The 17,549-nt window shown below is 43.6% G+C and overlaps 1 protein-coding gene across 1 annotated transcript; it reads left to right on the top strand.

The window, feature by feature from the left end:
• Nucleotides 1-303: 303 nt before the first annotated feature.
• On the top strand, nucleotides 304-17,212 carry LOC139413371 (zinc fingers and homeoboxes protein 3-like). The gene is made up of 3 exons (XM_071160662.1): nucleotides 304-583; nucleotides 9,053-11,950; nucleotides 15,603-17,212. Exons 2-3 carry the CDS (start codon nucleotides 9,240-9,242, stop codon nucleotides 15,634-15,636), a joined length of 2,745 nt encoding a protein of 914 aa, XP_071016763.1. The 5' UTR covers nucleotides 304-583; nucleotides 9,053-9,239; the 3' UTR covers nucleotides 15,637-17,212.
• Nucleotides 17,213-17,549: the final 337 nt, after the last annotated feature.

Genomic DNA, 17,549 nt, shown 5'->3' on the forward strand with positions numbered 1-17,549 from the left:
AAACGGTGTGACCTAATTCTTATGTATATTCATTAGGCTATGACTGTTTTTATTAGGCTTACGTGGCAGGTAAGAAATTTTCTGATTGGAAATTATGTCAAAATTATTAAGCTACACATTTGGCAAATGCTCAAATACACTCTTACATTTTCAGTAGGCTACTGTTCAAAACTGACCGATCGTTGTTCGTTTCCAATACTTTTGCTTTGTTCAGAGCTCATCTCTCGCGTATACATTCACCGTCCGACCCCCGCCCCTCTCCAACATTTAGATGAAAGGGTTTAGGATTTTGGGTGACGCTTTGAATCACGTGTTCATAGGCAATAGGCTACACTACGTATAATTTTTGTCTGCGTCGTCCAGCCGCCGACCATAGTTGTTTTCTGTCCATACAGTGTGCGAGGAGAGGTAATGTAGCCTACCTTGCTGTGTTCACAGACTGACGGGTTCACGCCAGTTCACCGGGTTCATCTGAGGCGAGGACCCACCCCCTCCTCTCAAAGCGCAACGAACGGAGCTAATCTAATATAATTCATTTCTATATTAATGTCGGATTCCATTTTACTCCGGACCAACTATCAAGGTAATGGCACTTTTCCTTGTACAATAGAATAACTCGTATTATTAGAGTTATAATTCCAGATTGTTTACTCCAATTTTGGCTATAGAATTGTATCTGGCGCTGTAGTCTAGTCTAGGCAGTTTATATGAAGTCGCAAATATATAAAATGGCGACAGTAGGTGGGGGGTGTCGAGTTAGGATTTTGGGGAATATGTTTAATTGTACAGAATGTGCTGAAGATTGTCGCAAGTATGAAGAGAGCCAATGTTTCCCAACAGGCTACTGGAGTGAACGAGTTAACTTGCCAGTTTGTTAGTTTCAAGAATGTAGCCTACAACGTTTACTTGCCCTCTCTCGCACGTTACAATGTGACGTTTCTGATGAATTTATTGCACAACGCTGAATATTTCCCTCTTCTTTTTTGAGTGAGTCAGTGATGACTATTCCCGTATTTAAGTTTTAAGGACTTTTTATGTAACGAATACATAATCTTATTGGATTTGATGACTGGTAGCCTAACTTGGACAACCCAGACGTCCAGCTGGATCTTCTGCAAAAAATGTATTCCTTTTTAATCTATGAATTTTATGGCGACAGTAATCGTCCCTTTCAACTCTTAAGTAATGTTTCAATGTTTCATTGAACACATTATTGGTTATATGCATTGCACAATTGTTTTCATTTAATTTCCCTCGGTCCTCGATACTGACTTGCGGATGCTGATAGCTCAGCAATCAACTGCATTTTGGGAGCTGTCATCTTTTGATCTGCCTTTTTTCATGTGTGTCAAACTGTCAGAATATTGCAAGCTGTAAGGTCTTCCTCATGACTCCCATCTCTAAAACAAACAGGACACCCACATTTCTTTAGATGTCTAGCCAATGAAGTGACCCTGTATAATCACTGCGTTTTCTGTTAGCTGTCCAACATGCCTGTGACACAGCAGGCATTCAGCATGGATCCCAGTGCTGACTAATATTACCTTATCCACTGCTCTGTGTGTGTCTGATGTTCATACACATTATATAGGACAATAAGATGGTATCCTACCTCTTGAAGGAGCAGCAGAAAATATTCATCCGGTAACTATCAGTTAAATATTCAACCCTGTAATCAGGGAAATGTGTGAGTGATTCATGCACATGCAATGAGTCAGAGGCATCATACCAATTGGAACGGAAGAAGCATGTCATGCTACCAAGGTATATGAAATATAATGTAAGGTTATTCAATTAGAATAAATATGCAGACACCTAATTTTACCATTAGCGCCCCCTCAAAATTCGTAGATGCCTGACATATGTAAAATAGGATTATTCCCTTGCTCCAATGCTTGGCAGACGTCTCTCATTACTGACTAATACAAAGCTAGACACGCTAGCTCCCACAGCCTGGCTAGATTCAGCCTGGTCCAGTGAGTGTGTATGTGTAGAGGGTTGCACTCTTCTAGGAGGTTACACTGGGGGAATGTCAATTCCCATTGTGGATCCCTGGGAACGTTCTTCCATCGCTCGTTCTCGGAACTGTTCTAATGAGGCCAGGCATATTGCCTTTTATCCTTATTCCCTGCAATTAGGGATGGCTCACAGTTTTGGCTATGGCCATAACAGAGAGTGTTTGTATACACAGACACAGCGTAATGGACCGAGAGTGCCCACCCCACTCTAAAAAAGAAACGTCCTCGGATGACACTTCTTAGTTACTGTACAAATATACCGCTTTGTGGATTATATGTTCTGATGTCTATCGACACCAGTCAAACAATATTTTCATTTCTGTGCCCTAGGTTTCACTGTGCTGTGTAGCCATTGCCAGAGCACACTCAAGCAGGTCATATGGTCATGATTTGCAGTTTTAGCTGACATCGAGTGTATAACATTCCTCAAGTTCAGAGAGGAAAATCAGCTATCTAATGCCAACCAGATCTATTTCCCAGCAGTTCTGTACAAACAACCATATTCATGATAACAGCATACTTCCCCCTCCTCACAAAAACAGTCCCATAAGCATACTACTTAGAGAGCTTTGTTTTGTTAGTCTGAAAGTCTACACCACTCTGTATGGGTTCACTCTTATTCTCTCCTTTTCATCGTATGGTATCGCTTTTTTCTTAGGAGTATCGAGGTACAATGCGATCGAAAGCCTCCTTGAGACAGCATGTTTGCTCTGTTCCAACCAAAATAAACTTCTCTGCACAAAAACTAGGGTCTAGAGAGGAGAGAGCCCCTGCCACTTTCTCTGTCTCGTGCAAGAAAGGTTTGGTCAGCAGGAGCTGGCATTTGCCAAACTCTGGCAGTTACAAGAGGCTGTGATGTCAGCCATTTTAGGTTGGACAGTACAATGCGCAATACGCCGCCATTTTTCTTCCTTTTTCTTTTTAAGTTGCCAAATCAATGGCCTGGAGTCCCAGATACAGAACTGAAGGAGTTATTCATCAAAAACGCAGAAATAGGCTCCCGTGACTCAGGATTTCTTCACACAAATTTAGTCCGTCATTCAGCCAGGCCGTTGAGGAAGGCTCTGGTGAAAAATATAAGATTGCGATGGAGGACATGAAAATCTATTTGAACAGAACAAGAGATGCTTTGGCATTAGCCCTAACCCTAATCCTTTGCAATGTATGTAGACCTCATTTGTTTTTTATTAGATGGTGCCACAAACACTTAATCAGTAGGGTGGACTGTGTAGTTGAGCAGGTATTGTCATTGTGGGAAGGTGTCTTTACAACTGACCCCACCCCAATAGTCCGGAACAGCTAAGCCAAGGCTGGCATTTTCAGAGATGGCACTGCAGGAGGATTAACATTGTCCTTTGCCTGCCATATAAGGTTGTTGTGTGTGTGTGTGTGTGTGTGTGTGTGTGTGTGTGTGTGTGTGTGTGTGTGTGTGTGTGTGTGTGTGTGTGTGTGTGTGTGTGTGTGTGTGTGTGTGTGTGTGTGTGTGTGTGTGTGTGTGTGTGTGTGTGTGTGTGCGTGCGCGTCTGTCTGGATGTGTGATGGGTGTAGACGATTGACACCTCTGTGTGGGGTGTGGTGGGCAAGGAGAAGAGAGGGGTTGCCATGACAATGTTAACACATGAGTGGCATCGCCGACTGGTCTCTCAGCGGACCGGCTGCAGTCACGGATGTAGGGGGGGGGGGGTTGACGTCTGACAACACCTGCGTCTCAGCAGACATTCATACGTTCACACACACACATATACTGGTACACGTAGAAATACATAACACACACACACCCTGAAGACACACTCCGATACAGAATTTACGGGCATACAATTGGGAACATACTGAAGACAGATCCCACTATATTAACACTAGGTTAACCACTCACATCCTTGGCTACAGGTGTGTTTTTCATTACAGTAAATGTGGATTTTATGAATGCAATCACTAATCCATTACATAGCTATACACTTAAATTATTATGTGCCCACTAAATTCCAGCCATTCAGTAAATAACAGACACAGAAAGCATGATAGACACAGGAGACATCCAGACATGCAGGAAATGGAACAATGACAAGCCGACGGTCAGTCTTCTGAATAAGGCTCCCAGCGCTGGATCACGTTTCTCTTATGAGGCGGCATTGTTCTCAACGTCTTCCCTGTTCAGGGCAGTAATTGCTATCCGTCTCTGACTTATATTTGGGTTTCCAGCTAACCCACTCACATGACTTGAATCTATTTAATGGACATTTGGCGGAAGATGTACTCATAAACAGATTTTTCCTGTCGTTTAGATGTGTCTGTCAGGAGTTGTTCTGTCTGTCCCACACCCACTTATGCCAGGAGCTGTTTCTTTTTCTGTTGATCTTCAACTCAATACCAGCTAAGCAGGCATTCAAGACAGCTGTGGATGACTGACACGCTAATATATGGAAAACAAATGTTGTCATAAAACAGCCAAGATCTCTTCAGCCCTTGTGTGACTGCAGCATCACCAACTGTTTACTGGCAGTTGAGTTAAAAGATAAATATTTCTGAAAGCTTTGGTGTAAAACGATGTGGATGTGTACTTCATTGCTTTCTCTGTCATCTTCACCCATGGCCTCCTCTTACTCCAGCTGTCTGTCTGGGTCTGCTCTCCCTATGTCATTCCTTCTTCTCTGTCCTCTTACTCCTCAGTCATGTGACCAGCAACATGGCATCGCAAACGCCAATCTCTGTTTGCAAATATCAACTGTTGGTGACCCTACAATTTCCGCGTGCCTGTGGGCTATTTTATTGCAGATGTACCAATTTATACCCCTTCAGCTATGAAACCACCTTTTTTTAAACAAGTGTTTTATTCTGATAAACCAAATATTAAATAGTTACTTGAAATTAAATCATTCCGACTGAGTTGAGCACACAAGGTAACATGAGGACTTTGCTTATGAAGAGTGAGCGGGGGTGTTCTGAGAGCTTGTCTGAAAGCTCTGTTACTTTGCCTCAGTTCAGATCAGTATTCTCCAGGTCTATGGAGATTAAACTCTTTTCATCTCAGCCATAGAGCCAGTGCCAGTATCGGGACATACGACACACCGGGAGACAGTTCCCGTCTGAGTCGTCTACTTTAGCGCTGAAACACGAGGCCCCTCTTTTCAGAGTGCACCATTCAATGGCTCCCTGTCTGAGAAGCCCTAATCTTGTCTGATCGCACATCTCGCTCGTGAGATAATGCACCCCATTCTTTTGAATGGTGACCTGGTTCTTCATGTACCCTTGCTCAACTTTGTGCCTGTCTTGGGTTTGTCATGCATGGAATTGGATGTTTTAGGGGGAGAGGTACCAGGGCAACGACACTGTGCTATATCTCAGCGCAGTACGCGGGACACAAATAACTTCAACCTATTAGTGCTCAGATGACATTTTCCATCACATGGTATTTTTTAAATGGCATGGCCTTTGTATCATTGTGATGAAGACCGATAAAACATTTTTACATGCACATTTTGTAGGCCACATTTTTTGATGCATTAGTATTTCAACATGTGATTGGGGAGCTCTGAGACCAGGAAACAAAATTTGAGCCACATTTGTGAAAAACTATCAGTTAGGATGAGGCAGTAATGATTATAGTTATACATTACAACTAACTGCATCACCTCCTGGTGCATTCGGAAAGTATTCAGACCTCTTGACTTTTTCCGCATTTTGTTAACGTTACAGCCTTATTCTAAAATGAATTAAATAAAACATCTTATCATTAATCTACACACAGTAACCCATAATGACAAAGCAAAAACAGGTTTAGACATTTTTGCAAATAAAATAAAATGTAATATAACATTTACATAAGTATTTAGACCCTTTACTCAGTACTTTGTTGAAGCACCTTTGACAGCGATTACAGCCTTGATTCTTCTTGGGTATGACGCTACAAGCTTGACACACCTGTATTTTGGGAGTTTTTCCCCATTCTTCTCTGCAGATCCTCTCAAGCGCTGTCAGGTTGGATGCAGAGCGCCGCTGCACAGCTACTTTCAGGTCTCCCCAGAGATGTTCAATCGGGCTCTGGCTGGGCCACTCAAAGACTTGTCCCGAAGCCACTCCTGCGTTGTCTTTGCTGTGTGCTTAGGGTCGTTGTCCTGCTGGAAGCTGGACCTTCGCCCCAGTCTGAGGTCCTGAGCAGGTTTTCATCAAGGGTCTCTGTACTTTGCACCGTTCATCTTTCCTTCACTCCTGACTAGTCTCCCAGTCCCTGTCGCTGAAAAGCATCCCCACGGCATGATGCTGCCACCACCATGCTTCACCGTCGGGATGGTGCCAGATTTCCTCCAGATGTGACGCTTGGCATTCAGGCCAAAGAGTTGAATCTTGGTTTCATCAGACCAGATAATCTTGTTTCTCATGGTCTGAGAGTCCTTTAGGTGCCTTTTGGCAAACTCCAAGCGTGCTGTCATGTGCCTTTTACTGCTTTTACTCAACTTGTTCTTGGGGACCTTCAATGCTGAAGAAATGTTTTGGTACCCTTCCCCAAATCTGTGCCTCGACACAATCCTGTCTCAGAGCTCTACAGACAATTTCTTTGACCTCATGGCTTGGATTCTGCTCTGACATGCACTGTCAACTGTGGGACCTTATATAAACAGGTGTGTGCCTTTCCAAATCAAGTCCTATCAATTGAATTTACCACAGGTGGACTCAAATCAAGTTGTAGAAACATCACAAGGATGATCAATGGGAACAGGATGCACCTGAGCTCAATTTTGAGGTATAAGGTATTTCTGTTTTTAATTTTTAATAAATGTGCAACAAAAAAAATCTAAAAACCTGTTTTCACTTTGTCATTATGTGGTATTGTGTGTAGATTGATGAGGGAAAACATTTAATTGAATACATTTTTTTTAATAAGACTGTAACGTAACAAAATGTGGAAAAAGTCCAGGGGTTTGAATACTTTCCGAATGTACTGTAGCTGGGAACTAACTAGTAAGTCCACTGCCTTTCCCCTGACCACACAGTACTAAAACCATACCTTCACATTTTATTCGTTGAGCATGAGAAGATCAGACTCGCTGGCATGAGAGCTGTAGCCAACGTCTCAATGGAATGCACTCACTAAACCCCACTGTCCTCATCAGGGGTTAACTGTGTGCCGTCAGAAAGTATCATGACCTCCCCGCCAGCTAAACATACAGCAAATGCCCACGTCTGGATGCAGCGAACCGGGATTAATACATAAGATGCTGGTGACCTAGTTTTTTTTTTGTTGGTGTTTTGTTTTTTTTAGTCGGAAGGGAGCCGTCATTAGAAATAAAAGAGGCAGTTACAAAAAGGACATCGCGGCCCATCCGGGATCAGCATGTACTGTGGGTAGTCATTTGGGATTTTAAATTCCGGAACAGGTTCATCTTTTATTTATCAACCAGCAGGCCATGGTGAATGCATACACATATCTTCACTCAGTCTGACTGGCTGAAGACGTACAGGTTTTTCAGGAGTATGGCCATGTTCAAGAGAATAATGACCTGACTCTTAAGAATTTGGCTATAGATATTTCAAGAATGTAATAGTGTGCTCATTCGGCGTGCTATATTGACACACCTTGTAATAAATAGTTTTAAGTACTGAGGTTGACACTGAGATGTGGACTGATGATGAAGATGATGAACATCTGCCAAAGAGAGACATATCTCAGCTATCTGCCGAAGCATCATGACATCTCAGTGAGAACTAGATAAGATCAAGTGCAGTTTAACACCCCGTCACACATCAACAAATTCACAGCAAGAGAGGCGGAGGGAGAGAGAGAGAATATGTGTGGGGAGGGTTGTGTTTAATGAGAGGGCAGTGAGGAATTGAAGCAGATTGTGTCCTCGCTTCATATTCTACGTTGTTGTACTAAGAATGTTATCTATATATTTAGCTACATAACTGTAAAAACAGAATAAGCAGAAAACACTGACCTGAGTTGACCTTTGTCCTGAAAGGGCTTCAAACTGAGTTAAGTGGTGTGTGCAGTGTTTCCCCTAGGATTCTTTTCAGCAGCGGCGTAAAAGTTAGCGTTGGGGGGAGTGGGCGTGGCTAATGGTGCAGTCTTAAACCGTCCTCTTGGCCGCAGAGACACCATTTTGCTGTCCTAAAGCTAATTTTCTTAAATCCTACACATTTTGCCTTAGTGTCGTGCAATTCTACACATTTTGTCATGAGGTTGAGAGAAAAAAAATCTGTTTTAAAGCTAGTTTCCTGCAATTCTACACATTTTGATATGGCTAATGCCGTGTTCTTAGGCTATCTGAGTGACTCAAACATAACAGTTTTAGATTCTCTGTCTAGTTTTTATTTTGATGATTGTTGGTTCTCAAAGATGAAAATATAAAAATATATATATATAGTTCCACCATCTATTTTCTACATGCTTTATATCTGGTTTACACTGAAAACATTTTTACCATCCCGGAAATTATTTTCCAAATGATATATATATTTTTGTATCATACATTTTGGAGTGATGGCAACGATTTAGCAGCTAAATGAATATAAGGGAATCACTGGTGTGTGCAAGTGTGTGCGTGCATGCATATGTGAAATTTGAAGCAATTGTGAGGAACCTCCACGTGTGAGTGTGTTAGAGTACGAAGGGGGTATATTTACAGAGAGTGGATGTGTGTGTGTGTGTATTCATGGATGTGCGTGTTTACCAAAACGAATAGCGTACGTCATCCTAAATAAAGGGTGACAAATAGTTGGAAGCCCTTTGATGCAGTCTGTCGATTTGATTGCTTAACATAATTTAATGTTGCATGTGTCATTAAAATCATTGTTGAGAGCACATCGGGGAGCACTGATGTCACCAGATGGCTCCCAAAAGTTGTGTACACCCCAATGTAAAGGGTTGGAACATTATTGCTTATAAAATGTAGACAGTGGCTCTTATCCAAGGTTGGCAGAAGAGTGAGGCACATGACAATGTAAAAATGACTGGGAGTTTCCCTGATTGTGTGTGGATGCATTCTTATTAGGAATTATTTAACTTATCACATCTTTTTCTGTTTTCTCTCCCATAGGTTTCCAGTGAGCTGCCAAAACAGCCTGCTGTCGTGTGAGAGGACAAACATGAAGCAACACTGTAATGTCATCGCGGCTGGCCCATGACATTTAAACCCCATCAGTCCTCTCCACATACCACTCGCCCTCCGTTACCATAAGGGACAATCAGTCAGTCACCCATCATCTACACACCACTACAATACAATGGCCAGCAAGAGAAAGTCAACAGTGCCATGCATGATCCCATCCAAAAACAAACACATGCGTGAGGAGATCATACTTGGCTGCCTCCCTGAGCTCCTACCCACAATCCCAGAGGACAGCATCCTCAGCATATCTGGAGAAGACGGACGCCATTTCTTCCAGGATTCCTCCAGACCTGAAGGGGGTGACAGATGGCAGAAAGGGGGCACATACAGCTGCCCACCTTGCCACTTTGAGTCCAGAGATCTGAACTACTTTTTGGACCACCTGCACAGCTGCCACATAGACTTCAGGGCCCAGCCCAGTTTCTACTGCCTGATCTGTGGTGTGTCAGTGGTCAGGTTTGAGGCCCTAGCCCTGCACAACTCTAAAGCCCACCCTGGGGTGTCGGGGGGCTCTGTCACTGTGTCCCTGCATGTCAGGAAGAGCGATGGGGCGACTATCGTGGAGCAGAGCCTGTACACAACAAATGGGGAGGACTCTAACGATCCTGCAATCTCCTTCACTAAAACTCCTATAGTGAGAATGATGAAGGCCAAGGGACAGCACAAGAAGATTGTAGTCTCCCACACAGTAGAGGTGCGGAGGATAGACACTGGGAAGGAGATGAAGCAGACAGACCCCAACATTTTGACGAATGTGCCTAAACTACAGAATGGGTCTCTCAGTGGGACCAGTGGCCCTGCTATGTTGAGGAAACCTCACACTCATGTGATAACGACAACGGTGCCCAATCAAGCCTATCACCAGCACAGCCCTCCCACTTTCTCATTCTCCTCCTCATCCTCCGATTCCATTAAAAACCTCCCAAAGGTGATGATTCCCCTGAGCAGCATCCCCACCTATGATGCTGCCATGGACACCAGCAGTTTTCTCAAGACTTCCTTTGGAAAGTTCCCCTACCCGACCAAAGCTGAGCTTTGCTACCTGACCGTGGTCTCTGATTGGCCAGAGGAGCTGATCAAACTCTGGTTTACCGCCCATAGACTCAAACAGGGCATCAGCTGGTCCCCCGAGGAGATAGAGGAGGCCAGGAGGAAGATGTTCAGCACTGTCTTCCAAGGAACAGCACCCCCAAAACAGCCCCCTAAGCAACGGCACAACAATCATGTTGTAAACCAACACACTGTCCATGCCCAGCCTGCTCCAGTGGGCCCCAGCCACCAGGCTGCCAGGGTGTCCCATGGTAGTGTAGTGAGCAGGCATGCTGGAGTCATAGCCACTTCGGCTAGCATTTCAGCCTCTGGTCACCCGGTCACCACTAGGGTCTCTTATGTCGCCCCAACCATGATCCCCCCAAAATATCAGACAGTGGTCAGCGGAACAACGCAGGTAGTAGCCAGGAACACTATCCCCACTACTGTGCCCAGCCTGGAGTCTGACAAGAGTGTTGCGCAAAGGTTGGGATTGGTGGGAAACAACGGTTGTGTCATTAGCACCATCAGCAGAAGCAGCAGTAGCAGTAGTAGTTGCAGTAGCAGCAGCAGCATCAGTAGTTACTCCTCCATTAGTACTGACGCCGGGGACCATGGCACTAGGAAACCAATCAGCATCATCAGTTGCACCTCCAACATTGGCAATAATGATGATTGTCTCACTGACAGCCATGACAAACCAAACAATCAAAGCAGCAGACACTATAGCATACCATCTGTCCTGGAAGGCTTCAGCAGCAGCAACAAAAGTAAAGTGGTCATGAGTAATACCGGCAAATCTAACGTTATCGCCTATAACATCCATAGCAACGGCAACACAGCTAATCAGGATCATTACCCATCAACAATGGGTGATGATGACCGTAACGACAACAATATCCACAAGTCCAACAACGGCAGTATGAGTAGTGGCTACTCCAGCACTAGCAATAATGATAATGTCAACAACCTGAACCATGCCAGCAAAGCCCAAAACGAAAACACCAGCACCAGTGTCATTGCCAAAAGCAGCGGCATATCTATTGTAGAGGATGGCAAATGCACGAAGGAGGTTCCTATGAAAGCTATGTCAGTCCTGCAGCAGCTTATCAAGGAGGAAGACCATTTTGGGGATGACAGGACCTGCCCTGAACTAAAAGTTGACCCCATAAAGATCAAACCTGGTTCAGAGGCCTTCCCTCCAGAGCTCAAGTCTGAGACGCACATCTCAGACCTGTCACACCCGTCCTTCTCTGCCCCCTGGGGCAGGAAAACACCCAGGCAGGTGCACCTTCTGAGACAGGCATTCACCAGCACACGCTGGCCCAGCAGCCAGCAGTCCGAGGAGCTGAGTATCATGACGGGTCTGCCCAAGACAGAGGTGGTCCGCTGGTTCAGTGACAGCCGCTATATTCACAAGAACAGCCAGCTGAAATGGCTGGAGGGCTACCAGTGCCTACCAGCAGAGGGGGAGGAAGGAAAAGGCCACAGAGACCAAAACGCAGGGGCACTGATCAACCCTCAGGAGGTTCATAGGAAACTGGTGGAGCAGGAGGTGAACAAGCAGCTTGATGGAGGACCTGAGGGGCTGAGCTCAGGGCAGCGGGGATTCTGGTGGGGTGCAGACACACAGAGGCCGCTGTTGAGTCCAGCAGGGCCAGAGGAGACTGGGGAGAGAGAAAGAGCTGTGGATACAGGGAATGCCGAAGGACTACATGGTCACTGGGCAGAGAGGGAGGATGACCACCAGCAGCCAGTTACCAGCCAGGCCTTTGGTGAGCAGCAGACAGAGCCCAGGTGAGTTCTATCAGTTACCGTTGTCTAATGAAAAGTACTGAATCTGTGATCACCTCATATACCCAAGGCCGGACGGCTCATTAGGCAGGATTAGGCCTCCGCCTATTGAGGCAGATTGAAGAGGGCGGCATTTGAGCTAAACTGGTCAAGACGCACCTCCAACAACACATAAAACCTCACATAATTATTTTGATGTTTAAAAAAATAGAAATTTCAAAAAACACATACCCCTTTGTCATGATATCCAATTCGTAGCTACAGTCTTGTCCCATCGCTGCAACTCCCCTACGGACTCGTGCGAGGCGAAGGTCGAGAGCAATGCGTCCTCTGAAACACGACCCCGCCAAGCCACACTGCTTCTTGACACAATGCTCACTTAACCCAGAAGCCAGCTGCACCAATGTGTCGGAGGAAACACTGTACAACTGGCGACCAAAGTCAGTGTGCACTGCACCCGGCCCGCCACAAGGACTCGCTAGAGCGCAATGGGACAAGGCTATCCTGGGCTGGCCAAATCCTCCCCAAACCCAGACGGCCAATGTACGCCGCCTCATGGGTCTCTCGGTCGCGGCCGGCTGTGCCTTGGACCACTGGGAGGCCAAACCTTGTATATTTCTGCCCAAAAACAATAACTATTTCTCTCAACCAGTGATATATGGGCTTTTTAGGTGAGCGCTGATGCCACCCTGTGATAATCAGTGCCCACTTTGTCAAAATGCAGGGGTGCAAAATATTTCCTTTGTCCTTTCCCAGCATGCCTCTCCAGAGTGCTGTTGGAGAGACGCATCGCTGCTGCTCTCCACCAACGCTCCGCCCCCCAAAAATGATCTAACATAAATCATGTAGCAGACATAGTATACGGGTGGCCTTTTCTGTAGCCTACAGGCTGGAGATAAAATGTATGACAATGTAATGAGACAGACACTTTTTACATCATGTAGTTTTCTCCGAACAAATAGCCTAATCTAAATGGCACCCAATCAAATACAAAATGTGCTGATATGTTAAGAAACAATATACAGTTGAAGTCTGAAGTTTACATACACTTATGTTGGAATCATTAAAACTCGTTTTTCAACCACTCCACAAATTTCTTGTTAGCATACTATAGTTTTGCCAAGTCTGTTCGGATATCTACTTTGTGCATGACACAAGTCATTTTTCCAACAATAGTTGACAGACAGATTATTTCACTTATAATTCACTGTATCACAATTCCAGTGGGTCAGAAGTTTAGATACACTAAGTTGACTGTGCCTTTAAACAGCTTGGAAAATTCCAGAAAATTATATCATGGCTTTAGAAGCATCTGATAGGCTAATTGACATAATTTGAGTGAATTGGAGGTGTACATGTGGATGTATTTCAAGGCCTACCTTCAAACTCAGTGTCTCTTTGCTTGACATCATGGGAAAATCAAAAGAAATCAGCCAAGACCTCAGAAAAAAAATTGTGGACCTCCACAAGTCTGGTTCATCCTTGGGAGAAATTTCCAAATGCCTGAAGGTACCACATGGATCTGTATAAACAATAGTACGCAAGTACAAACACCATGGAACCACGCAGCCGTCTTACCGCTCAGGAAGGAGACGCGTTCTGTCTCCTAGAGATTAAAGTACTTTGGTGCGAAAAGTGCAAATCAATTCCATAAATACAGCAAAGGTTTTTATGAAGATGTGACCATAATGACCATAGTTATGTTTGGAGGGGAAAAAAGGGAGTCTTGCAAGCCGAAGAACACCATCCCAACTGTGAAGCACGGGGGTGGCAGCATCATGTTGTGGGGGTGCTCTGTTGTAGGAGGGACTGGCACACTTCACAAAATAAATAGATGGCTACATGAGGAAGGAAAATTATGTGGACATGTTGAAGCAACATCTGAAGACATCAGTCAGGAAGTTAAAGCTTGGTCTTCCAAATGAACAATGACTCCAAGCATATTTCCGAAGTTGTGGCAAAATGGCTTAAGGACAACAAAGTCTAGGTATTGGAGTGGCCATCACAAAGCCCTGACCTCAATCCTATAGAAAATGTGTGGGCAGAACTGAAAAAGCGTGTGCGAGCAAGGAGGCCTACAAACCTGACTCAGTTACACCAGCTCTGTCAGGAGGAATGGGCCAAAAGTCAACCAACTTATGGGAAGCTTGTGGAAGGCTACCCGAAACGTTTGACCCAAGTTAAACAATTTAAAGGCAATGCTACCAAATACTAATTGAGTGTATATAAACTTCTGACCCACTGGGAATGTGATGAAAGAAATAAAAGCTGAAGTAAATCATTCTCTCTACTATTATTTTGACATTTCACATTCTTAAAATAAAGTGGTGATCCTAACTGACCTAAAACAGGGACTTTTTACTAGGATTATATGTTAGGAATTGTGAAAACAGAGTTTAAATGTATTTGGTAAGGTGTATGTAAACTTCCGACTTCAACTGTATCCTAACACAGGACAGGTCAAAGTAAAATGGACAATATGGAATGGATAATCTGGCTACTCACAGCTGCTGTCCAGGAGTTTCACCACGTGTCATGATCAGTGGTTTCAAGTCTGTATCCGTAAATTTGACGAGCTGATCATAGCGAAAAATAAAATACTTCTGCATTTCCCGCAGTGTAAACACATTGCAAATATGCTCAGGATAACTCCTCCTGATGAAGTTGGGTATACAGGCTGCATCACATTCGGCTGTAATTGGGAGTCCCATAGGGCGGCGCACAATTGGCCCAGCGTCGTCCAGGTTTGGCCAGGGTAGGCCGTCATTGTAAATAAGAATTTGTTCTTTCCTAGTTAAATAAAAATAATTCAGAGCTTAAATAGCCAAAATGATTAGTCAAAGGAATCGGGACTAATAACGCCAATGCAACAGCCTGTTTTACATCTTTTTAACGTCCGAAAAATTTATATTTTCAACTTTCATTCAGAACTGAAAATGAACCTGATTTCAACGTCCGGAAAATAAGTCTTTTCACCTTTCATTCAGAACCTAAATTGAACCTAACTTATTTTTGACATCTTTTCAACGTCATTTTGCTTACAGGGACTGTTCTAGTTTTGCCGGTGGCATTATTGTTGTCTCTGCCCTGCATATGCATACCTTCATGGAATTTCTATGTGTTAGGTCAGTTGTTTACCTGCCAGCCTCGATGAGGAAGATAATTGCTCCTTCGTCATCACAGAATGTCAAAAACTATACTGTTGATATTTACAGTAGCTATATATTGCTCTGATATTGGATATTATTTATTTATGGCTTTGTAAACTGTCAAATTGAAGTTGAAGAAAAAATGTCAGTTATGGGTTTGTAGTTGTTACTGTGTGAAGAATAAAGAAATTAACCGGGGGAGAGAGTGTGGGTATTCATGCAGAGTGGCTTGTTCAGACAATCAAAGGTCTGTGTTTTAAGAAGCTATTTTTAGAAGAGTTGGAGTCTGGGCCATTGAATTATAGATTAAGAGAGCGTGCTAATATATGTGAATAAATCATGTCTATTGTCTTTTGTGAGTTGGCTGTTACGAGGAAATCAGAGACTAACTTCTATATCTTTTAACAGTGCTTATTCAAAAAAATACATATATAACATTTATTCATGGAACATTTCTTTTCATCAGAACAGTATTGCACTAATGTGAGTCCTGTGTGTGTTTTCAGGGACCGTCTGATAATCGAGCTGCTTGAAGTGTGACGGAGTGGCCCAAACCTACCGGGGGTAAAGGATGGGTTGGCTGGCTGGCTTTACAGATGGCCATGGTCTGGTGTGTTCATTATGACAGCAGATGTGATTGTAGCTGGACCGTTGGACTGTAACTGTGAATACCCCCATCACTTCCTGCCATCCTCTAAAGAAAGAACTTCTCACCTTTTGAGTCCTGTGATGTTCAAGCCTTTCTTCATTCTTCTTTGTGGTCGTGTGGGGAATGGGATGGTGCGCATAGAGGGTGGTAAGCCGGATGAGACAGAGAGAAGACTAACACTGACTGGACAACTGACTTGAATGAGGGAAGATGGGAGCGGGATAAAGAGATACTGTTTAGGGAAAGGGAGATGTATATGATTGAAACTGCACTAAAGAGGGGTTTTGTTGACTGGACAAAATGAGCAGTGTCTAGGAGATGTTATTGTTGGCTTTGATATTTGTAACTTTTTTTTTTTAGCAACCAGTACTTCAGCACTGCCTTGAATTTTACTTTCCTCCGTTAATTGGTTTTTCAATTTTACTTACTCTTCTTCTATAGTCACTGTAAGTCCAGAAATAATTGAGCCTCTAGTTTTATTTATCTCTGTATAAATGTTGGTGATCACTCAACAGTTCAGCTATAGCAGCGTTTCCCAAACTTGGTCCTCGGGAGCACATTTATTTTTTTGCCCAAACACTACACAGCTGATTCAAATGATCTAAGCTTGATGATTAGTTGATTATTTGAATCAGCTGTGTAGTGTTCGGGCAAAAATCCTAAACGTGCACCCCTTGGGGTCCTGAGGACTGCGTTTGAGAAACCCTGAGCTACACGCAAGAGACAATACAATGCACTAGCAGACAGCAATGCTAAACCCACACTGCCCCAGAATAAAGATATTGACAGAGCTCTGTCAAAATCAATACTGCCCTGGCTGAATCTACAAATTCAATCATAAGAGAAGCCTGTCACGCGAACGTTGCCTTACTAAGTCTGTCCCGATGCATTGATATGACCGGTCCGCCCATCACCTGTAGCTTTCCAGCTACTGTGATGTTGAGATCAAAAAAAGGTGCCAGTGCATTAAAGTTACTGCTGTGCTGGTTTATATCTGTGAATACATTTTTAAAAAAAGATGCTGCTTCTGTATTCTTGTAAAAGCTTAACATTCAGCTGTAATATGAAATATACTGGCAAATGCTATAAAATAAATGTCAATTTGATCAAATGCCTTGGAGGACACAGAGGTAGATCTTGTCCTAGCTAGAGAGCCAAATGAGGAGATCTTTTCATTCTTCTGAATTTTTCATATTAACAAACATGGTCACTACATGCGTCTGATAAGCTGCTAAATAGCTAAGAACGGTGCTATACCATCCAAAGTGAAATTGGAGGTGATCTCCTACCAGCAGTGTATGCACTTGTGTTGAATGTTACCAATTTATTTTGGTTTGAAAAATAAAGATGAAAAGAAATCTGGACTTACGGTGTTATGATCACTTTAACTTTTATGAAATAGTTTGATCATAAAGCACTGTTGTATCATCCTTTCTACACTTTCCAGAATAAATTCTCACTGAGGAAGACTGCTTACTTGTTTTTACTGCCACATGAAAAGCTGTCACACCTGTAGATTGATTATAGAACAAACATGACATGTTTGTAGCGACCCCGTGTTTATGAGCGCGGAAATCGACTCTGCCACTCGAGCATGCTCTTGTGGCACAGTCCATGACATGCTGGGCTACGGGGCCGGGTTCAGGGTTCGAGATGCGCTCCTTGCCGGTTTCATTACACTGGTGTCAAAATGGGATTGAATTAAAGAGTTAATTCGATATTTGTAGGGGCGTATTCATCTAGATCAAGTAAGAATTGGCAAGTTTTCCTTTTAAACAGTGTCATCTACTGGTAGAGGACAGTT

The sequence above is a fragment of the Oncorhynchus clarkii genome, chromosome 7 (assembly GCF_045791955.1).
Source record: "Oncorhynchus clarkii lewisi isolate Uvic-CL-2024 chromosome 7, UVic_Ocla_1.0, whole genome shotgun sequence".
Classification (NCBI taxonomy): domain Eukaryota; kingdom Metazoa; phylum Chordata; class Actinopteri; order Salmoniformes; family Salmonidae; genus Oncorhynchus; species Oncorhynchus clarkii.

Excerpts from the sequence above, each read along its gene's own strand:
- LOC139413371 (XM_071160662.1), top strand. The coding sequence starts at position 9,240 with ATGGCCAGCAAGAGAAAGTCAACAGTGCCATGCATGATCCCATCCAAA. Across the intron at positions 11,951-15,602 it reads GAGCAGCAGACAGAGCCCAG|GGACCGTCTGATAATCGAGC; the intron begins GTGAGTTCTATC and ends GTGTGTTTTCAG.